The sequence below is a fragment of the Pyrus communis genome, chromosome 6 (genome assembly GCF_963583255.1).
Source record: "Pyrus communis chromosome 6, drPyrComm1.1, whole genome shotgun sequence".
Lineage (NCBI taxonomy): Eukaryota > Viridiplantae > Streptophyta > Magnoliopsida > Rosales > Rosaceae > Pyrus > Pyrus communis.
The window spans coordinates 13,278,526-13,301,281 of NC_084808.1; the positions used below are offsets into that span (position 1 = coordinate 13,278,526).

General features: G+C 38.3%; 1 protein-coding gene across 1 annotated transcript; it reads right to left on the minus strand.

The window, feature by feature from the left end:
• Positions 1–19,699: 19,699 nt before the first annotated feature.
• LOC137737701 (F-box protein At5g07610-like) lies at positions 19,700–21,427 on the minus strand. Its single transcript, XM_068477246.1, has one exon. It carries the CDS (start codon positions 21,336–21,338, stop codon positions 20,127–20,129), a length of 1,212 nt encoding a protein of 403 aa, XP_068333347.1. The 5' UTR covers positions 21,339–21,427; the 3' UTR covers positions 19,700–20,126.
• Between the last annotated feature and the right edge of the window lie 1,329 nt (positions 21,428–22,756).

Here is a 22,756-nt window from a genome sequence, read left to right on the forward strand (position 1 = left end):
GATTTATGAATTTTGCAGAACTAGCAGCCTTGTCTTCAGGCTCTAGAACCCGAAGGCCGAGACATGTTCCTTCCTCACCCGTAATCGCAAGATTAAAAAGCCAACAGCGTGCCTAACGCACATCAACATATTTTACTCTCTGGCCGATCTCAGCCGACGAGTTGGCACGCCCTGCACACAACCGAATGACGTAGTTATCTTATTAGTTACTTGGCCTGTGCACCGCGTAGGTTTGGTAATTTTTAGGGTCAACATTTTGGCACGCCCGGTGGGACCCATTGCTAAAACTACAAAGTTCATGACCATTGAAACACAATCAGTTAAAAAAAAAGAGTCATGGGTAAGTCAACGACTAATCTTCCACCTACAGTTCAAAGCACAGGACAAGATGGCTTGCCACATGCACAGAATCCTTCCGCTACCATGACACCTGAAGCCACAAGTACAACACACCGAGAAACGGAAGTTAATCTCGGCGGTCAGACCCAAGATTCAAAAATCCCCATCAAAATGACAAAAGGCATTTTTGTTAAAAGATTAGTGGAGGATTGTGACAAGGACTGTGATGAGGTCTCTGGTCCACCATCTAGATCTTTTCTCCACAATTTGAAGAAAAATCCCTGTAATTTAAGCAAATGTTCAGCTAAGAGGTAAAAAACATACTTGAAAAAATGCGCGATAATAGCGCTATGCACAACAGATTGCTCGAAGTTCTAGTCAGTAAAGTCCATGACATTGGACCAGCCGATGAATCCAGGCAACCTCTTATTCTGAAGAATAATCACTGCCAGTAACACATGCTAAGACAGGATCTGCTCGGTTTAAAATGATTGACTTAGAGAAAAGTGGTGGATCAAGCAGCAGATCAGACAAATTTGACCAAGGAGCAGAAACGGCATCTATTGACATGGTCGAAATCCAGAGGATGATTGATTCTGCCTTAAAAAAAGGGGCCAAAGCTTCTAAAGTTCATTCACCCATATCGAGCCTTTGTAGAAAGGTTCGAGTATCATAAGGGGTTCAAGATTCCAAAGTTTAGCATTTTCGTTGTAGAATCATCCTTATCCTCATTAGAACATGTGGCTCGATTCACCGCTCAATATGGAGATGTTAACAGTGAATTTTATAAGCTACGACTATTCAATTTCTCGTTGACCAGCTCAACATTCGCATGGTACACCTCCCACCCAACTCTATCCAAAGTTGGGAGGAATTAGTCGAGAAATTTCATGAGCAATTCTATCGGCCAGGGATGGAAATGTCAGTCTCTTCTTTAGCTAGGATGGCTCAATCATCTGACGAGTCACCAATGAACTATCTAACAAGGTTTAAATCAGCCAAAAACTGGTGCCAAGTACCAGTCGCCGAAGTCGAGTTCGTTAGGATTACCTTGAACGGCCTAGATGTGGAGTGCAAAAAGAAATTCTTAGGGGCAAACTTCTGAGATATGTACGAACTGGTTCAACATGTTGAGCAATACGATTATTTTCTCCAAAAAGAAAAGATCTCGAAATCCTCATCCCGAGGAACGATCTACAAGAACCCTACGGTCAGCTATGCATCGGCCGAAGGGGAGGAGTCCTAATATGCCAATATAGATGCGGTCGAGATTATAATTGACAAACCATATGTCTCCAAAATCTACATCTTTGACATCACCAAGTCTGATGCCATCTTTGACCAGTTATTGCTCGTAAAAATTGTCAAGCTTCGGCCAGGGCATAATATTCCCATAGCGGAAGATTTAAAAGGAAAAACATATTGCAAATACCACAACTTAAACAAGCTTACGAGAAATAATTATGTCCTATTTTGCAATGCCATTCAAAGCTGGATCGACAATGTTAAGCTCAAGTTTCTTAAGAAACATATGGTCGTTAACGCCAATCCTTTCCCTACAACGACAGTAAGCATGGTAAATGCTCATCTACCCGAGGGCAAAGGAAAAGGAAAGGCCGAGTTCGTTCTAATGCAGTTTATCCTTAAACAGAACTCTCGACCACGTTTGAAAATTGATCTCTTTTCGAACGAGCCATCCAAATACTTTTCAAACCCAACTTATGTCGAGTCAATGTCAGACTTCAGCATGGAAGAAACTGATAGGCCCATAGTTTTATGTAGTCGGTGCAAATCGAATGTCATCTTAACTGAGCCGAAGGAACAACCACTTTAACCTAAAGCACCACAACTGACACTTGCACCTACAACAATATCTCAGAAAGTGCTCAGTATAGGCCAACGACAAAGAGTTTTCGATAGACTCGACCCTCAAACACAGAATGGTAAGCCACCCTCAGCCAGACGGTGACTTGATTTAGACATGCCATTTTACAATGAAGATTATTAGGTGCACAACTCTAGCAGCTCAGGTTCATATATGAACTAACGAACCTTCAAGCCACCTGACCCACGCGACCAACGTTGGTATAGCTACAACTCCCTTACCTGTGTATATACCGCGTTGTCTAAGTCTCAAAAATGTCGCCGACAGATAATAGATTGTATGGATCACTGATGAGCGGCCCAGGCTACCTCAGCTACCAAATGGCAGCCGAAAGAAACGGTGGATAACGAAGATGAATGACAACCTCTGGCAATCATGGCCGAGCTGCTCCAAGGAAAGAAAGTGATCGATCATGATTTTGAAACCATAATCGAAGAATTCGATAAGCGAATCAAGCTCATTCTTTGGCCTGGAAAGATAAAAACGTGCATCAAACACTTCTGGAAGGAAGCCGAAAGCAAACTTCCTCCATAACCCCCGCAAGAGCCATTAATTAAAGTTTGACAAAATCTCCACCTGCCGTTTCTCGGCGTAGCTCTAGAATACATACGGGAATTTTACAAGAAGCATTTAGCTAATGATTTGTACAACCTACCAAAAGCATGTCAAGAAGGTCTTGATCTGGCATTAACCTGCCTCGATGCCGAATATATCATCCAAAAGACCACGGATCTAGGAATGAAGGCTAGGTTCCAGCATAAACGCGAGGCCCGAGTTCTCGGCTTTGAGGTAAACCCATATGCTGATATTGATGTTGCCGATCTCCATTTCTCTCTCTAGGACCTCCAATATTTGCGATACCATTTTAAAGTTTTCTTGGTCGTTTCCCTCTTCGCCCTTACGACCAACGAAAAAGACCGTGTGGCGCGTTTAGATATTTATCTAGACATAAGGGACATCTGCGTCGCATATCAGGAACGGACTCATAAGGCTTTACAAGCGCAAGACCAAGTCCTACCGCCGAGCAAGCTAGTGATCGACATTCAAAACAAAACAGCTCCGACAGACATGCCGCATGAACGTATTCTGGCAGCAGCTGAAGATGACCAAACAGGTAATATCCATAAGTAAGATATCTTGCCCAGAGATGCAGAGGACAAGGATCCCGACCCGATGGGCTCTTCGGTTCTCGACAACATGGAAATTAGCATGGTCCATGTCTTACCTGTAGAATTCTGGCCAACCACATCCCAACCAAATTTCCTAGATGGCGACGTGAATGTCGAGGAGGCCACGCAGGTTGATTTTGTGGCCACCGAAGAGATTGAGCAAGTAAGCAAGGAAGATAAACTTAAAGAAGCTCTTGTCGAACTGTTTCCCTTTTCTTCATCCATTAATCTTCATCATTTAAAGCCGTTGTATGTCACGGTCAACATCATGCCTGTTTCTACCATGAAAACACTACATCGCTCCAACGACGAACTCATTCCATCAGGGGTAACCATGAACAGCTTTGTCGGTGACAAATCTCAAACTAAGGAAGTGCTTCGTTTAGAGGTGAATATTGCAGGTCGAAATCACATGACCGCGTTTTTTATAGTCAATTCAAAGACCGAGTATAATGCATTGCTCAGTTATGATTGGATCCACCAGACTAGCTTTATCCCTTTATCATTATATCAAGTCCTTATCTTATGGGATGGTAAATCAGTCGTAGTTCATCAAACCAACAATCAGCCATTTGAAGCTAATATAATTTAGGCTCGCTATTACGATGATCACGTCGGCTACATCACCCTGCAAGGTATTAATGAAGAAGGACAGCCGACTCAGAATTTAGTTTAGAAAGCCATCGAGGTTGGACCCAAGACTGATCACCAGGATTCGGCGAGACTTGGGTTGGCCAACATAATTGACGATCCTGATGTCTGATACCAAACAGGATAGACGTTGGGCTGCAGTTTCATATATCATGGAACGTATGTTGGCTCATTGGTATACTATTTCCAAGTAACCGAATTCTGGCATGAACTTAGTCGAGTTCCTTGCCGAATGAGACAACAGTCCAGTCCTGTCGTTGATAAAGTCCAAGCTACCCCAGTTGAGTTACAAAATAGTCGGCCCTAAGTCAAAGATCCATTGGATGAAATAAATGTTGGAACGACTGATGACCCTCGACCTTTGTTTGTTAGTTCTTTGTTGCCTCAACCTATGAAAGTCGAGCTTTGTAAATTACTCGAAGAATTTAAAGATTGTTTTGCTTGGAGTTACCATGAGATATTTGGCTTGGACCGAATACTTGTCAAACACGAATTACGCATCAAGGCTAGTTGTAAACCTTTTTGCCAACCCCCTTCCTCCCTAGGATAATTCTCAACCGAAGTTCAGCTCAGCATAAAAGATGAACTTATTTGACTTTTCAAAGCTATTTTTATTTGGACAGCTCGATACATCGAATGGTTGGCGAATATTGTCCTAGTTTTAAAGAAAAACGGTGCTTTACATATTTGCACTGATTTTCGTAATTTGAACTTGGCAACCCCTAAAGACAAATATACATTGCCAATTTCAAACTTGTTAATTGACACTGTAGCAAACCACGAGATGTTATCTTTCATGGACGGTCATGATGGTTACAACCAGATTTTCATTGCTGAAGTCAATGTCCACAAAACCACTTTTCATTGCCTTAAGGCACTCAGGACATACGAATAGGTCGTCATGCCTTTTAGACTTAAGAACTCCGGTGCCGCATATCAACGCGCTATGAATATTATTTTTCATGACCTAATTGGCACAGTCGTTGAGCTATATATCGATGATGTTGTGATCAAATCAAAGCATCGCCGATCACATTTAGATGACCTTCGGCAAGCTTTCCTTCGTATGCGTCAGCATAACCTTAAAACGAATCTTGCCAAATGCACCTTTGGTGTATCGGCATACAATCCACCATTATAATAATTCAACAATCTGGGACAATGATACATCACCTATAACTCCATTTGATTATAATTACAATTAGATTTTTCTTAAAAGAAAATAAGTTTCCAAACCGACGTTAAAGCTGTCAATTTGCGCATCATGAACATTACTCAATCAGTGAATTTTTGCTCACCACTTAACTATGGTGTATGCTCACCATACACCTAATCATTCGTCATGTGTCATTTTACCTAACTCTAGCTAACTTTCAAATTAAATGTTACTGTTTCAAATTTTACAAAAAGTAACCAATGTTAAGTGAAAGGACACGTGGCAGGTGATTAAGTACATGGTGAGTATGCACTAAAATTTAGGATGGTGAGCACACATCAAAGTCTTGAATGTGTTTCATTTTTCTATAAACCTGTTTTTCTTTTCCTCTTTTCCTCTTTTTTTTTTTTTTTTTTTTTTTTTACCTGCATGTTTTGAAGAGAAAGGGAAATGGGTTTGATGTCTACATGTATCATTGCTATTTCAGTAATTGGAATGGAGTTAACTAAGTTAGGTCAGCTCAGCTCTAAACATTGAAAAACAGCTAATATTTGAAAACCCTAATAATTTGTACCAATCTTATATATACAAATTAGAAATCTCCTTTTCCTCATCGTCATTATCATTAGATGTTAACATAGAAAATCATCAGTGGAAATATTATAGAAAGTGCTTCCGTGATGAAACTGAAGTGGGGTTAGTCGTTGACGTCGAATTCAATATTTCCATTGAGCCACCAACAAGAATCATGGTTAACACCGATGCTCACTGATCCTTTGCTTCCGCTCATCGGTTGTTCCTCTGGTAGCAGTTGTCACCGTCGTTTTGGTTAAAGTTGTCGATGTTCGTCTTCAAATTCTAGGGTTTGGTTGTCGCTGTTCGTCGATCCTCAAAGGTGATATCTTTCGTCTTATTGTTTCACCGATCTATTCTTGGAGTCTTTGTTGTGAATTCTTGGAGATTTTGTTGTGAATTCTTGGAGTTTTTGTTGTGAATTCTTGGTGCGTTTTTTGTGAAGTCTCGGCAATTGTGTGATTTGCTGATTTCTTAGTCTGATTGTGGAGTTTTTCCTATATCTGGAGTATTCAATTTTTCCTTGAACTGGTAGAAAAGGTGACCCCTGCTCAATTAGCATTAACGCAGTCTCCTATTTCTTCCTTGAAATGGTGAAACTTGATGATTCTAACTTTGTAACTTGGAACTTTTAACTTGAATTGGTACTAGATGGAAATGGAATTCTAGGGTTGAGTGATGGATCTATACCCTGTCCTGTTAACTCTGAGCCTGACATTGGAACTATGGTGAATGAAATTGCTATGTCTAATGCATATAAGATTTGAAAAATTCATGATAAAGCCTTGATGATCCTCATTACTGCTACATTGTCTACTACTGCTTTATCGTGTCATTGGGAGTACATGCTCCAAACAAATATGAATAAATATGTGTGAGAGGTTTGCTAATTTGACAAAAACCAACATTGTGCAACTGAAGATTGATCTTCAAAACATAAAGAAAGGTTCTGAGTCCATTGATGATTATCTGCAACACATTAAATATGCTAGAGACCAATTGGGTACTATTGGTGTTATAATTTCTAATGAAGATATTATCATTATTGCATTGCGTGGGCTTCCCTCTGAATATAATACCATCAAGTCTGTCATTCATGGCAGAGAGAATCTTGTATCTCTTCAAGAACTAAGGTCTCAACTAAAAGTTGAAGAAACAATTTTGGATGAAGTTCCGAAACAAGTACCTTTAATGTCAGCCATGCTTGCTCATACTTCTAGTTCTGTGTATGATGCTGAAGGTACCTCTAGTACTAAGTCTCTCTACATAATCTCCCTTTGGTAGTTCTTCCAATTCTCCAATGGTATATTTACCAATTCTGCATCCATATCAACAGATACGACAACTTCAGCAAATGCAATTTCCTCAAATGACAATGCCTCAGTTGCCTATACCTGGTCCATATAAGTTTGTGTCTCAAATTGGCTCGGGAAGCTATAATAACTTCAAGGGGAACAATTTTAAGTCTAAGGGTAAACGAAAGAAATTTCACTTTGGTGGCACTCACTCTCAGCAACAGTATTTGTATAGGGGCAATATATTTCCCTTTCAACAACATTTTGCTTCCTTAGATCATCAACTGCAGTCTTCTCAAGGGTATCGACCATTGCAAAAATGTCAGATTTATGATAAAAAGGGTCATTCAGCAATAAACTATTTTCAACATGGATGCCAGATTTGTCATTGAGTAGGGCACACTGCTGCCACTTGTTTTGATAAAAATCAACATTCTCCACAAGGTTATCCACTGCATCCACCACAGTATCAACAAATTCCATAGGGTTACTTATCCTCTCGACAGTATTATAGTCACACTTAAAATCCTGGAATATCGCCAGTTTCATAACTAACCACATCTATGGTGCAGTCTTCACTGTTTTCTCCACATTAAGTGTCTTCTCCACCTATTGCTATGAATGCTCGCACTAATACAAGTCCAGCAGCACCTGCATAAGAATTTTGGCTTCTGCATTCTGGCGCCACAAATCATATGACCTCTAATTTGTTAAATCTCAACATGGCAGGACCATATCCTTATACTGAAAGAGTCGCCGGAGTTAATGGTGAAGGTTTACATATTGCTCACATTGGCAATTTTAATCTTCCTGCTCCAAATTATAATTTTCAATTAAATTATGTCCTACATGTTCCAAGATTGTCTCAACATCTTTTGTCTATGCATTAGTTATGTATAGACAAAAATTGTAGATGCATTGTTGATGAGTTGTCTATCTCTATACAGGACAAGGTCACCGAGAAAACATTATTCCACGGATTGAGTAATAATGCAGTGTATCCTCTACCTATCATCAAACCTCCAAAAGTCTCACCAGCAGCATTTCTTGGACAGAAAGTCTCTTCTACGCTATGGCATTGTAGATTGGGACATCCTACCAACTCTATTGTTTGAGCAACTCTAAGTAAAGCTTCCATTCCATTCAGTGAAAAATCTAGTCCACACACATGCACTCCTTGTCTCAAAGGCAAGTTCACCAAGTACCCTTTTTTTGTAACTACTTCAAAATCTATCATTCCTTTTGAAGTAATCCATTCAGATGTGTAGGGACCTGCCCCTAGTGTGTCTTTAGAGGGATATAAGTACTATGTGTCCTTTATAGACGAGTGTACTAGATATACTTGGATCTTTCCACTCATTAATAAAGTTGATGTGTTTGATATCTTTGTACAATTTCAAGTTTATGTTTCAAGCTACTTTGGTGCAAATGTAAAAATTCTGCAAAGAAATGGTGGTGGGGAGTATGTGAGTGCTCAATTTCAAAGATTTCTTAGCTTAAAGGGTATTATTCATCAATTTTCTTGTCCCTATACCCCTGAACAAAATGTGACATGCCCCGATCCCGATATTCCCCAAATACCAGGGTAGGTACGTGCTAGTTGACACCCGAAGGTGACGCAAACCATTTAGAATGCATGAGAACAAGAAATAAATAAGATTTATAAATTTAAATATAATTAATATACAAATTAGGAACGTGTTCAGAGCATACAATTAATTCTATACACTAGAAGAGAAATAATATAAAATTGAATGAACAAAGGAATGGGTCCTACACCGAGAGGACTTAAAGATGCCGATCCAGAAGCGCTTCAATGCCGGGATTGTACGCCTTGAATCTAAATCCTAAGGGGGCGCAAAACAAACATGAGTGGATCAAGTTGATATATATATATATATATATATATATATATATATATATATATATAATACTGAAATAGTTATCAACATACTAACCCCAAAAGTTTTATGAAAACTAATAACATAATAAGTGGTAGGTTTTTTGAAAACCCTATCATGCATAAAATAACACATCTCGTATATAGTGTGATAACTAGTGGTATCAAATAATAATATCTCCCGGCACATGGCTAGCTCCATGTCTCTTAACCCGAAGCTAGAGATTATTTCTCCAGGCCCACATGCCAGCACCATAAACCTTGCTCGTGGCGGAATAATGACCGCTAGCAGCTCTATGTCCCTCGACCCGAAGCCATGGATTATTTCTCCCAGCCCACATGCCAGCACCATAAACCTTGCTCGTGGCGGAATAATGACTACTAGATAAACATAAAACCGCTGAACATAGTCTTTCCAAACATCGATACATATATCTCAAAAACATTTTCATAGTATAAAGTCATCCATCATCTATACTATACAAAAGTATTTAAAAACATGTTCTAAATAGTATATCGCCATCCATCAGATACCCTACAAAGAACATGGGTTCGATAGAAAATATGGTATTCCAAAATATTCTAAGTAAGCATAATATCTCATAAAACATAATCATTAAATCATACTTTTCATGTATGCATTTCTACTATTAAAACATGCATTTTAGAAGGGGTCCACTCACAGATACTTCGTCGTCGTAGAGCCGTACGAAATAGGAATGACGTAATCGCCGATAGTAATTGCACCTAAGCACATAAAGGGTACAATTAATAAAACTATATTCAAACGATTAAATTTGGGAAAACAAACGTCATAAATGGGTCCATGACGTTGAAATTAGCCTAGGAAGGGTCCCAAATGAATACCCAAAAAAGTTAATGAAAAGTCAACGTTGACCGTTGACCTGTCAAAGTCAATGCTGACCGTTGACCGGGTCAAAATCAATGGGTTTGGGTTAAACCGGGTCTAGGTTTGGTTCGAGTTAGGCCTTAGGTTTAGTGGGTCAAAAAGGTTTTGGGCTTAAGGTCAGAAAGGTTTAAGGTGTAGGATGAACGGGCAGAAGGCCTTAGGCTACACAAATAAAGGCTTGGGCTTAAACGCCCAGCCCAGTTCCTTTGGGTTTCAAAAAGAAAATAATTAAATTAAAAATTAAATCTAACCGGTTGGGCTTTAAGGGTAACGGGCCTATGGCCTGGGTTTGGCACTGCCCAAAGGGCCTAGTTCGAATAGTTTGGGCTTGAGAGCCCATTTCTCGCCAGGAAAGAAGGCCGGAGCCTTCTGAGCTCCAGTCGACGGCAACATGCCACCCTAGTTGTCGATCTAGGTACCAAAACGAACGATAAGAAAAGATTAATACTTATGATTCGCTGTGAAACGGCAGAGGATGGCCAAATCTTTGTTCAACAACCACTGAGCTTGCCGGAGTCTAGGTTCAATACTTCGCACGAGTTCCACAGAGACTGAGGAGGGTGGGAGAAAGTTCACGAGAATGGTGGTGGCACTGTGTCGTCGTCGGGGTGCCCTTATAGGTGTGTAGATAGGTGCGTGGGTTCGATCGGAACATGGGAAAAAAAAAAGGGTCTGAAAGAGATGAGAGTGAGTGAAAGGGATAGAGAGCTGAGAGGGAGAGATTAGGGAAAGAGAGAGAGTAAGTGGGTTAGTGGGCTACCATGTGGCAGCATAAGGGAGAGAGGAAATCCAGATAGAGGGTCCGGATTAGATTAGGATAAGGAACCAATTTGTACATTTGAAAAACTTTTAGAGATAAAGTGAAATTACAATTTAAAATTGGGGTGAGGTTTCACAAAATGGTTTGGTAGAGAGAAAAAATAGACATATTGTTGGAACAACCATTACTCTTATTCAACAAGCTTCTTTACCTTCCAAGTTTTGGTATCATGCATGTCCATTACCACCTACCTTATAAATAGGATGCCCACATCTATTCTTGGTATGCAATCTCCTTTTGAGGTTTTATGTCACATCCCACCAAGACTTGATCATTTAAAAGTCTTTGGTTGCTTATGTTATCCTTCCATGAAACCTTATAGATGTGATAAGTGTGAACAAAAAACTGTGAAGTGTATTTTCTTGGGGTATGTTGCTAAGTACAAGGGGTATATATGCTATGCTGTGCACAAAAACAAGTTCATTGTCTCTAGACATGTGTTATTTGATGAAACACAATTTTCTTCTTTGTTCCATACCACACCTCATCTGTCTAAACCATCTTACTAAGTCCTCGGGGTTGACTTTTACTTCTATGGTTCATAATAATTCTTTTCAACACATTCCAATTATTCCAATTCTTTTCCCACATGTTTTTGTTCCATTCTCGAATGCTGATGCACCATCTATTACTCAGTCATTTCCTCTCAATAATGGTGATCTTATCTCTAACTCATCTCTTGCAATGTCAAGTTCCACTTCAGCCTCTTCAAGGTCTTCTGGGTTACATATAGATATCAATAAGTTATATCCAGATACAACTATTTCTCAAGCTCCAGACTTACAGTGTGTGACTATTCTTTCAACCAATAGTCATCCCATGCAAACAATATCTAAGTTTGGAATTGTCAAAAAGAAACAGGCCTTCAATACTGTGTTACATTCAGATCCAGATATTGAACCAACTTTATTCATTGCAACATCAAAGTCAATTTAGTGGAAAAAGGCTATGGTTGAAGAAATAGATGCACTTCTTCAGCAACATACATGGTCCTTGGTTTCCTTGCCTCCCAATAAGAATCTGGTGGGATGCAAGTGGATATACAAGAGCAAAAGAAATCCCAATGGTACCATTCCAAGGCATAAGGCTAGGTTAGTAGCTAAAGGTGTCTCTCAAGAGGCTGGTTTAGATTATCATGAAACTTTTAGTTCGGTAGTTAAGCCAACCACAGTGAGATTAATATTGTCTCTTGCTGTAACTAAAGGGTGGAAACTCAAGCAACTTGATGTCAAGAATGCATTCTTACATGGACTTCTTGATGAAAAGGTCTATATGTCATAACCACAGGGTTTCATTGACAAAGAACATCATGAGTATGTCTATAAATTGGAAAGATCTCTTTATCGACTCAAACAAACTCCTCGATCTTGGAATGACAGGTTCACTATTTTCCTACTGTCATTAGGGTTTAAATCATCATTTGCTGATCTTTCCTTGTTTGTTAAATATGATGGCAAGTCTATTATTATGTTGCTGTTATATGTGGACGATATTATTCTTACTAGTGATAATGATGGGTATATACAAACTGTGGTAACTCAATTGACAAGGGAGTTTGACATAAAAGATTTAGGACTCATCCACTATTTTTTGGGATTGCAAATTAAATATTAGTCTCAAGGAATGTTTGTTCACCAAACAAAGTATGTTCAAGATCTTCTCACCAAGACAAATATGTTACATTGCAAACCCTGTGTTACCCCTTGTCAACCAAATCAAAATCTTTTGAATCATGGCAGCTTATCCTTCTCCAATCTAACTTTATACAGAAGCATTGTTGGTGCATTACAATATCTGACTTTTACTCATCCAGATATTGCATATTCTATCAACTAAGTATGTCAATTTATGCACTTTCTTTTGGAATCTCATTTAATTGTTGTCAAGTGGATACTGCAATATCTCAGATGTACCATAGGTTGGGGAGTTTGCTTGTGCCCTGGTTCTTTGGATTTTAAGGCTTACACAGACATTGACTAAGCTGGGGAGCCTCATGATAGGCGTTCTACAACAGGTTTTGGGGTCTTTCTTAGCTCCAATCCTATTTCCTGGAGTTCTAAAAAGCAACACACTGTCAGTCGATCTTCCACTGAAGCCGATCGAGCAATGGCCATTACAACTGCTGAAATTGTTTGGATTCAACATTGCTCAAAGATTTACATGTTAACAGTTCATTCCCTCTCTCCTTCATTGTGACAAAATCTCTGCCATGGCTTTGGCTACAAATCCAGTTCTGCATTCTAAAGCTAAACACATAAAGTTGATTGTCACTTTGTCAGGGAACGTGTACAATAATGAGTCATTTCCCTTCAGTTTGTTGCATCTGTAGATCAGTATGTAGACATTGTGACAACCCATCCCTAAATTTACGTTTTTATTTATTTTAATCGAGGAAATTGACGAAAATACCCCTAGAGGCACGAACTTTGACTTCCGTGAAGTATTGTCTAAAGAAACGTATGACTTATTCCTTTAGCGCATTTGTGTAGTACTCATTTTTACGAACGCATAGGCGAAAGCCTTTTTCGTGTCTGGATTATAATGGTATAGTTACGGATATTTGAAATTGGTTATTTATATTTTAGATTATAAAATGTTAAACTCCCACCTTGTGGGAAGACTGACCAATTAGATTAAAGGGTAAGGACCAATCAGAAAAAAGGGAGAATAGAAGCAACCAATCAAAAGAGAGAGAGAGAGAGAGAAAGAGAGAAACATCCTTCCCCATTTCTTCAACCCGTGCACACCACAACCCACCAGTGACCTGGGTTATTTCTGGCTAATCTCCACCATCTTTTCAGGCCAACTACACCTATCCATTACTTTGAACTTCTTCCACAACCTCTCATCTACCATTTCCACAAAAAATTAAGGGTTTTTAAGGCCTAAACCGAGTAGAACTTCACCAGAGAAGCCAGAGGTTCTCGACAGCTAATCCGTCGTTTCGACGAGTTTCACCACCTACCACCACCCTTAATCAACTCCCCTTAGAGCCAGGAACAAGACCTAACTAGTGATAAGGGCGTTGGAATACCAGAGAAGTCGAATCAAAGCACACCCTTTATGGGGTTTCTAGCAGTTCGAGGAAGAGTTGGGGCATTTCCCGACCAAATTGTTCGTGATGGCTTGATATTCGTGCTAGGGAGTTGTAGCACGGACCTCAGGTGAGTGGGTCTTTTTCCTTTTTATAGTGTGTGTGTGTGTATATATATACACCTTACAGTTTTCCAGTAATGTTTTAAATTGATTATGCATAGCATGCCGTGATTTAAAAATGTTATATTTAAATATTGCATTGTTACACTTGTGAATTGTATTGTGTGATGCTGAGGAGACTCAGATAAGCTTCTGGTTAGTATTATGTGATTGAATGGGTTGTATTGCATTGGTATGCATACATTTATTTAGAGCTCATCATGGCTGCACCTCGGTATTAGTGCTCTTGCTCGGGGCCAGGGCCAACATTCACGTGATTGTTCACCCCCCGCACCGCACTCTCACCTTGGATCCAAGTCTGGTGCTAGCTTGTCATACAGACCATAATAGGTGGTTTTGACTCGTAGGTGACCCGCAATTTATTACATAGCCTTCACGTGATCGTAGCACTTAAGCGTACATATTTATACCCAGCATGTCGTACATGTTACAGTAGGTGACTCTGACTCGTGTGCTAGCCTAGATTGATGAGCTATATATCCAGTCGTACAGGTCACGCAAGGTGGCTTCGACTGGCATACTATTTTATTTTAGTTGCATATTTGGTTGACATCTTTTAGTGCTAAAATATTATGACACGGCATATATCAATTTTCGCTGGTCTTATGCATTGGTTTTTGTACCTACATAGCATTATTTTCTAGAAACTATACGGGTTTTATGGCGAGGGGTTATAACACTTTCAAAAGGTTTTTATTAAAACTTCATTTTCAGGCCCGCTCATCCTTATTTTTCACCCCTCCAGATTTTAGTTGCTAAACGGTTGTATCGTCAAGGATTCTTAATGAATCTCAATATTGGTGGCCACTTCTGAGGGTGTAATCGTTATCCACTCTAATTTACTTTATTTATACTATGACGTCACGTGTGAAATGGGTTCATTCCCGCTCACCAACGCACTATATTATTTAGGCACTTTTAAATTTAAATTTATTCACATTTTCCAGATCATTACACTTTTTGGCTTCGTCACCTTCCAAGTGTCAGCTAGCACAGCTCGATTCGGAGTCCTAGTGGACATATCGGGTCGGGGTGTGTCAGACATTCTCGCCAAAGGGTTATGTTCTCCTTTATTTACTCATCATTATTCCAATCTTATGCTTGGGGATTCCCAACATAAGATTGAGAGGGAATTTTAGAATATAAAGATTGTAGGTTGCTTGTAATATGACATGTGTCAAAATGTTAGTGGTGGATATGTTATGAGGTGGTTATACTATATGTAACTATAAATAGTGAGAAGCCTTGTAATTATTACACATAGAAATAGAAAAGAAGTTGTTACACATCTCTCTCTCTCTCTCTCTCTCTAAATTCTCTCGTGCACTTTCTCTCTCTAGTTTCTCTGGTTTCTTGATTGTGCTTCTCAGTTGGGTTGACAGTAGTGACAATTGTGGGAAAGGTTGTTAAGGCAGCGAAGGTTGGCATGGTGGGTAATAGGGTGACAGTGGAGGTTGTGGTGGCAATAGTAACAATGATGGAACCTGTGGCGGTGATGGGGTGGGGATGGATTCATATATAAATCAAAACTAATCTGATTCAACATAATGTAACATATTGTTTGTTTATTTTTATTGTTTTGAAAATATTATTACTTGTGTGTAATAGTAATTAAGTTTTTTATTCATTCACAAATCATAATACACTTATACTGTTGGAAGAATGATTATAAAGTCACTCATTTGATGTAATAGCCTTTCGAATGCTCATCATGTTAAACTCTTATTTATTTAATAAAGGGGCAAAGCTTATTAATCACTATTTATCGTATCATGTGTTTAAGCAATAATAGAATCCAAAGAATGTATTCAACCTAAGAGAGACGTGATCTAAGTAAGTTAGATTGATGAGGCCTTTCTCTTATGTTCATTCCTAAAACGCTCCTAGCCATATGATTGTCCATTGGGCATTGACAATCGGCTAAGGCAGTATATTTTATGTTAACTCAAGTGAGAGTATGACTAGTCTCAAGTCATTAAGTGTTAGACACTAAGACTAACACATAGATGCTCGAAAGGGTATTAAGTAAACTGAACAACGGTCAACAGAGAGTTCTAACATACATGTCGTGTAAGAACTCATAAGTTGCAATAATGCAAAGTAGTCTTTTGACTCGAGATCAAGGTTCTAAAATACGCTAGGCGCTAGTCAAACGTCGGGCTGGGGCCTAGCGCCTAGGCGTCTAGGCGGGCCCCTAGGCGAAGTAGGTGGATTTAAGTAATTAAATCTATTATATTTCGTGTAAATAAGTGTCTGTTTATAAAGTTTATATAATTTCATCATAAACTACAAAAATAGAATGACATATATATTATGAAATATTGGAACATAATGAAAACATGGGGAACAAGCGTATAATGTGTGTTCATTTAAGTATGGAATACGTTTCTTACAATTTATTGAAAAAAATGCAAAATGAAAGTTATCTATTTTCTGTCTAAGTGAGTCGCAACCTAGACGGGTGCCTAGGCGGGCGCCTCAGTAGGTCTAGGTGCCCCTTCTTAATTTTCAAACGCTTACGCATTAATCAGGATGGTGGCCAACCGCCTAGTGCCGATTGTTAGAACAGCACTTGAGATACATAGTTGTATAGTGGTTAGGTTCTTGATCTTTGACTATGTTAAAGGCATTACATTGAGAATGTCCATGACATTTAAGCTGCCTAGTCATGTAGACAAGTGAATGTAAAACAATGGATCTCTAACCTTTGATAATGGAAGGAGAATACTATGAAATATGATTTAGGGCTCTTTGGCAAAGCATATGAATGAGATTTAAGAAGTACATTCTAAATCACATCGAAAATAATCATATAGAGAAGTATCACATTAGATAGTAGACATGAAATAAACTATTAGTTAAACAATGTGTTCAAGAGTATTGAATTAGGGAATGACCGTATTGTAAAGTCTAATTTTAAGTGTTTGGCTTTCCTTGTCAAATATTGTATTTGTGTACCACATGCTCAATTTAGTTTTAGACTACATTCTCTGATTATGGGATTCTACTACTGGGATTAAACGTTCAAGGACGTGGCTCCCCTAACTTCAATGGTTTGTTCATGCATGTGCATCTCATATCTTTAATTGTGTTGCATTTTGTCTAGTTTAATTGTCTAGTCAGTTTTGCGCGCTGACTTCCAGCTGTCTAGGCACACAAATTAAGGTAACCTACATGGGCTAACTGATACCCTTCTTCTGGTAATCAGTTTTCGACCATTGATCTACCTAGATCTCTTTCGCAGGCGACAAGTGTCCTTGGGACAAGTTGGCAGATGCTGATTTACTTGGGTATATTTGTTCTCTAGGGTTTCAGTTTGAACTTGGGGGTTTAGAATTTATTTTTAGAGAGAGAAAGTTGCTTTTAAGGCTTTGAGCTTGCATCTTCTCCATTTATAAAACCCTAACTGCTAAAGCTTCCTTATGCATTAAACACCCAATCATTATGTATTAGGTTGCATTGCTTTAAGTTTTTGCATTTATATCTTGCTCTGGCTTTAAGCATTAAATCCAGTTTTAGACCAAGATTTTGGATTCAAGTTAGATTTTTCCTTCAACTGTTTCATTGGAGAATCTAACTGGTCATTTGAATCCATATTTCATATGCATATCATAAAATCATATCATATCATTGATCGTGTTGATCTCGGTGACATAAGGTGATGAGGTCAGGAGGAGCTGCCACTTCGTGAAGACCGAAGGAGTCCATTGTGTAAGGCAAGGTTGCACAAAGGTAAAGCTACTCCATAGATAGGGATTTAGAAATTGAGCTTGTGTGGTCTTTGTATGAACCTTTATTTACACTAGTGGATTGGACTCAGTGGAGAGTCCTCGATTTTTTTAACCCAGATGTGGTTTTTCCGGCCAAAATTATCTTGTGTTCAAGTTATTTTTATTGTGTCACACATCTCACATACACATATATGATACATATATCTATCGAACATTTAAATGGTATGTGCTCACAATCTTGCCTACTTGACACATCAATAACTTGCAAAGTACTGTTGCCTTGCTGACTAGGATAGTTTTTGGGAATTGAAATTGGTAATTGAATCTTTGATTTATTGACTAACAAATTTATTTTAGTTGACTAGCAAGCTTGACAAGTCAATAAATTATAATTTTTATATACATGATATTCTATCTGGTACCAATTTCAATTGGTATCAGTTTAATGCATGCCTATTTTAAAATGTTAAATGTATGTTTGCACGCTCAAATGTTCTTGTATGTTCTTAGTTATGACACAACTTTCCTTCATATACCCTGTTTTCCTATTGTGCATATGAAATATTTAATTAAAAATGAAAACTAACGAAAAGTTCAGAAAAAATTCCCTTTTAATGAAAGACCCTTTATAAATGTATAATGAATAGTACCAGGGAAATGTATAAATGTGATTTTTTATTAAAAATGAACAATACCGGGAGTATTTTGTTAAACCTCCCTAATTAAAATAGAATAATATATAAAAAAAATAAAGTTACTAATGATGTTTTAATTTTTTTTACATCTTAAATGAGATCCAATAAAGATCTGATCTGAACCGAAGTTTATCGATTATGGATCGGCAAGTCATATATGATGATTTGAATATGAAGATTCAGATCATAAATGGATACGGACATGAATAAAAGGCGGATACGATTCGAATTTGATCCTTTTACAAGTGTACGACTCGAAAACATAACCGAAAAAGGAAACATGCTTTGGTGGGTCTACCATTACCCGTGTGAAATTTAGATTCATGAACTTTTTTTTTTTTTGAGGTAGAATAACTCCTTGAACTCATTAAAAGTTATCAATTTCATCCATATTAAAAGATTAAGTTATTCTATTCAATTTTTCATCAGTTTAAGTTACATACTTTGAACGTGACACACTCTAGGTACTACTTCGACAGAGAATTGAAGGGAATAGCTTCAAATCTACTAGTAGGAATAGAATTTGCAGTTTTTAATGCCTTTAAGAACTTATTTTTCTATAAAAATAAAATATAAAAATAAAACTTAATTTTCACTTGGGTAATAATTTAGTGACTAAATCAGCATATTACTCAAATAATTATGGAATTTTGAGTTGGAAAACTTTGTGATTTCTTTGATGGTTTCAATAACCCTGAAATTAAATTAAGAATAAAGTTTTCATAAGAAGGTCCGCTCGTAATCAAAAATGGCAAAAAGAACCCTCACAACAAAGCCTCTAAAAAACACTCTTTTGATGTCTATGATCGGAATGAAATGGATAATTCAGTTAACTCAGTGTATTTTGAATGATGAAGTGGATGCCAACTTCCAAAGTTTGTCCAAGTTGAAGATAAAAGATGCATTAGAACGAAGGAAACTTAACCATCGATTCTTACCAGTTTCGCTAGAATTGGAAATGATAAGTTTCTTCGAAACTAATCCATCTTCTACTTTCAACTTACAGACAATTTCTACCAAAATATCTAAGTTCTGGGATCTCCACTGATTTAGCAACACCAGTTCCAACTTGTGATCTAGAAATCAAACCTCCAGTCTATCCCTCACAATGTAAAACAAGCTTATTTTGTTAACCCAATTCCTGCTTCTTTATAGCAGTAGCAGCAACACCAGAAAGAACTGCATTTATGATACTCTATCGTACGAGGATCCAAATTTTGAATCAACAAACCTAGTGAGCATCTGCTAGAAATTAACAACAAATTGACAGATCAAGATACTGAACTTGAACGAAAGTTCCTAGTGAATCCACAGGGCAGAGCAGCTGCGGTGATAGACTCATTCAATAGATGAAAAATGTTGAACTTCTAAGAAACAAATCTTATGCATCTATTATTATAAGGAACACGCGATCATGATTCGACATCAGAAGTATATTGAGTTTTCCCCAATAACCAAATACTTTGGTCGATGAATACTGCATATTTAATTCCATTCATAAATCTATTTTACAGGTGTTGGGAAATAGCAGTGAGCCTCGGTCACGTAGTTATTAAACATTTCAACATGGTCACAAATATGCTCAAGCTTTTAAGGCTTTAAATTAGACGCAACAAGCATAGTTAATCTCAGTTCATTAGAAAGCAATATACTTCAGCTAAACTTCTTTGCAACAGTTTTGATTTTCCAATTTACAACCCGGTCACATGTATAAAACAGAAACACTGCCAAAGCATCTTTATATAGAGATAAGGTGGAAAGAGGAGATACCAGAGAAGCACAGCTTTCAGATGGAATCAAGGGTCTCGATGTATTGATGCGCCTTAACCCTCCTCTGTATAGCCGTAAAGTCATTGAACATACAGCCTTTTGGAAGATCACAAAGCTTCCTTGATGTCTTATGCTTGACATCATATCTGACCACACTCCCAGGTATCGTTAGCACAATACTCAGCTCCTCTTCTTTTTCTTCTCTAATAAGGCTCACTGCAGAAAACACATAAGGGTTACTGGGTTTAAGGGTAACCATCTTCGGGAAAGCAGCTGCTACAGCATCCAAATCACCATTACACTTCACAAACCAACCGGACCTATCCTGCTGCATTTCAAACACAGTGAACAGAGTAGTCCTTGGACTGCAGATCCCAACAAGATGCAGATGGCCACCTGATTCTCCAAAATGGTCGAAAACCATGGGATACGATCCCAGAGAAAGCACTGGCATTCGTAATCTTTCAAGGCAACCGGTATCCAAATCAAAATATGCCAAAGAGTTTTTCATTTGATGATACCAATAAATTGCCCCATTCCAGTAAACCCCATTGTCAAAATCCACATCATAAGGCACAATGTACAGCCCCTTGCTGCTGGGTCTCCAAGCCTCGGTCTCGGATGAGTATATATCAATTTTGATCAGATGGTTCAGTTCCGACCCGGATTCTTCACTAACAAAAACGACATTGTAGAAGGGTGACTTTGAAGGATCAAAAGCCACATTAACAGCCATCAATCTCTTTCTGGTCGAGCTCTCAAGAACCCGAATTCTTTTCGAGTGCCCGGAAGCAGAATTACAAACATAATAAGAAGTAAACTGAGGTGAATCCATGTGAGGCTTGGAAAAACACATCAACCCATTACAGAAATGATGAATTTTGAGATTGGGGGTGCTTAAAAATTTTGGGTCTTTAACAATTTGGCCACAGCCTCTAAGGGAAATGAACGAAAATTCAGAGTATGGACCTTGAATAATCAGCAGCAAACCCAAAAGATCATTAGGGTTCTTTTGGACGTAATCGATTCTAAATTGGGGGTCAGAGATGAGAGAGTACCATTGTTTAGATACGCACTTGAATCGGTGAAGGGGTCTTGCCGGGAGGCGCATCAGGATCTCTAGCAGGAGGTCAACTGCGCTGGCCACGGCAGCTGCTGCACCAGAATCTGTGGCTTTGCCGCTTCTTCCTCCTCCCCCTCTTGCTCTGCTTTTGACCTCCGGTGCCATTTCTCACGCGCGTGGACTGGTTCAGCTTCGTCAAAGTCTTTTTGTTGGGTTGACACCTGTCAAATGTGACTTGCCAACTCTTGTAAGTGCACAATTTGCATGACAAGTCACTGCTCAACACACTCTACCGGTGACAATAGTGACTTTAGCCCTCCGCTTACAGCATATCTACTCAAGTTAACCATGGTTAATCCATGCATGATGCAAACTATGAACTGCAGTTAAGCGTCTATAGTAAATCCAGATATGCATATTATCGTGTACGGTAATTGTAGATATGCGCATTTGTCATGGTTAATATAAGGCATGACACGTCTTACAGACAAGAACAAATTGAAGACATAATGTTTTACGGATAAGAATAAATTAGAGAAATAGAGACATTACGTCTTACAGATAAGAACAAAATATAGACGTCACGTCTTACAGATAAGAACAAACTAGTGACTTCAATGACCAAATGAGAATAATAATAATTTGGTGCATTGTTATAGCATTTCTACTTATGTTAACCATGAAAAAAATCCATTATGGTAACTATGAATTGCGGTTAAGCGTCTATAGTAAATTCGGATATGCATATTATCATGTATGGTAACTATAGATACACGCATTAGCCATGGCCAACGTAAAGCTTGACGCCTTATAGATACGATCAAATTGGAGACTAAAAAAGACAACAGTAAAAAATAAGTTTATGTTATAAACATTATATTTAAGTGTGATTGTGTAAATCCTATATTAGATTTGATACTAGTTATTCTTCCTTATTAGGACTTGTATTCCTTGGAGGAGAATGATTTTTCCCTCCCTTATTATAATATAAATAAAGGTACTACGTAGGGGGAATAACACATTCTCTACATAACCCTACAAACACATATCTCTCTGTCGTGCCTCTCTCCCCCTTGTCAGATTAAAATAAGTCACAACACGTTATCAACACGCTCCTACTACTGTGCTTAGGAATCTGACGTGGAAGTTTTCTGCATCAAACCAGTTCATCAATTTCATCACGCAATTAGGTTTTTCCAAAACAACGGTTTTTATCGCAATATTTTTGCAGCCTTGATAGCATAAACATTCACCATAATGCATGACCCAACTTTACATTTTTCGAATTTTAGATTCTACATAAATTGTGTATGCATGATATCCATAATTGTCGAATTATGTGAATTGATATTGCCATGAATTGCATTAAATACATGTCCATGCATTGAATTATATGATGAATATGCATGAAATTTAATTAACTTTATAATATGGAATTGAATTAAAAATTACAAAAAAAAAAAAAATTTAAGGGTTTCGTTGGAAACCCAACCATGTCGCTAGGCTCCCTTCCCCGAGCTGAGAAACCCAACCCTGGAGCCACAACTCCAGGACCAAACTCAAAACCTGACGCCTAAACGGCG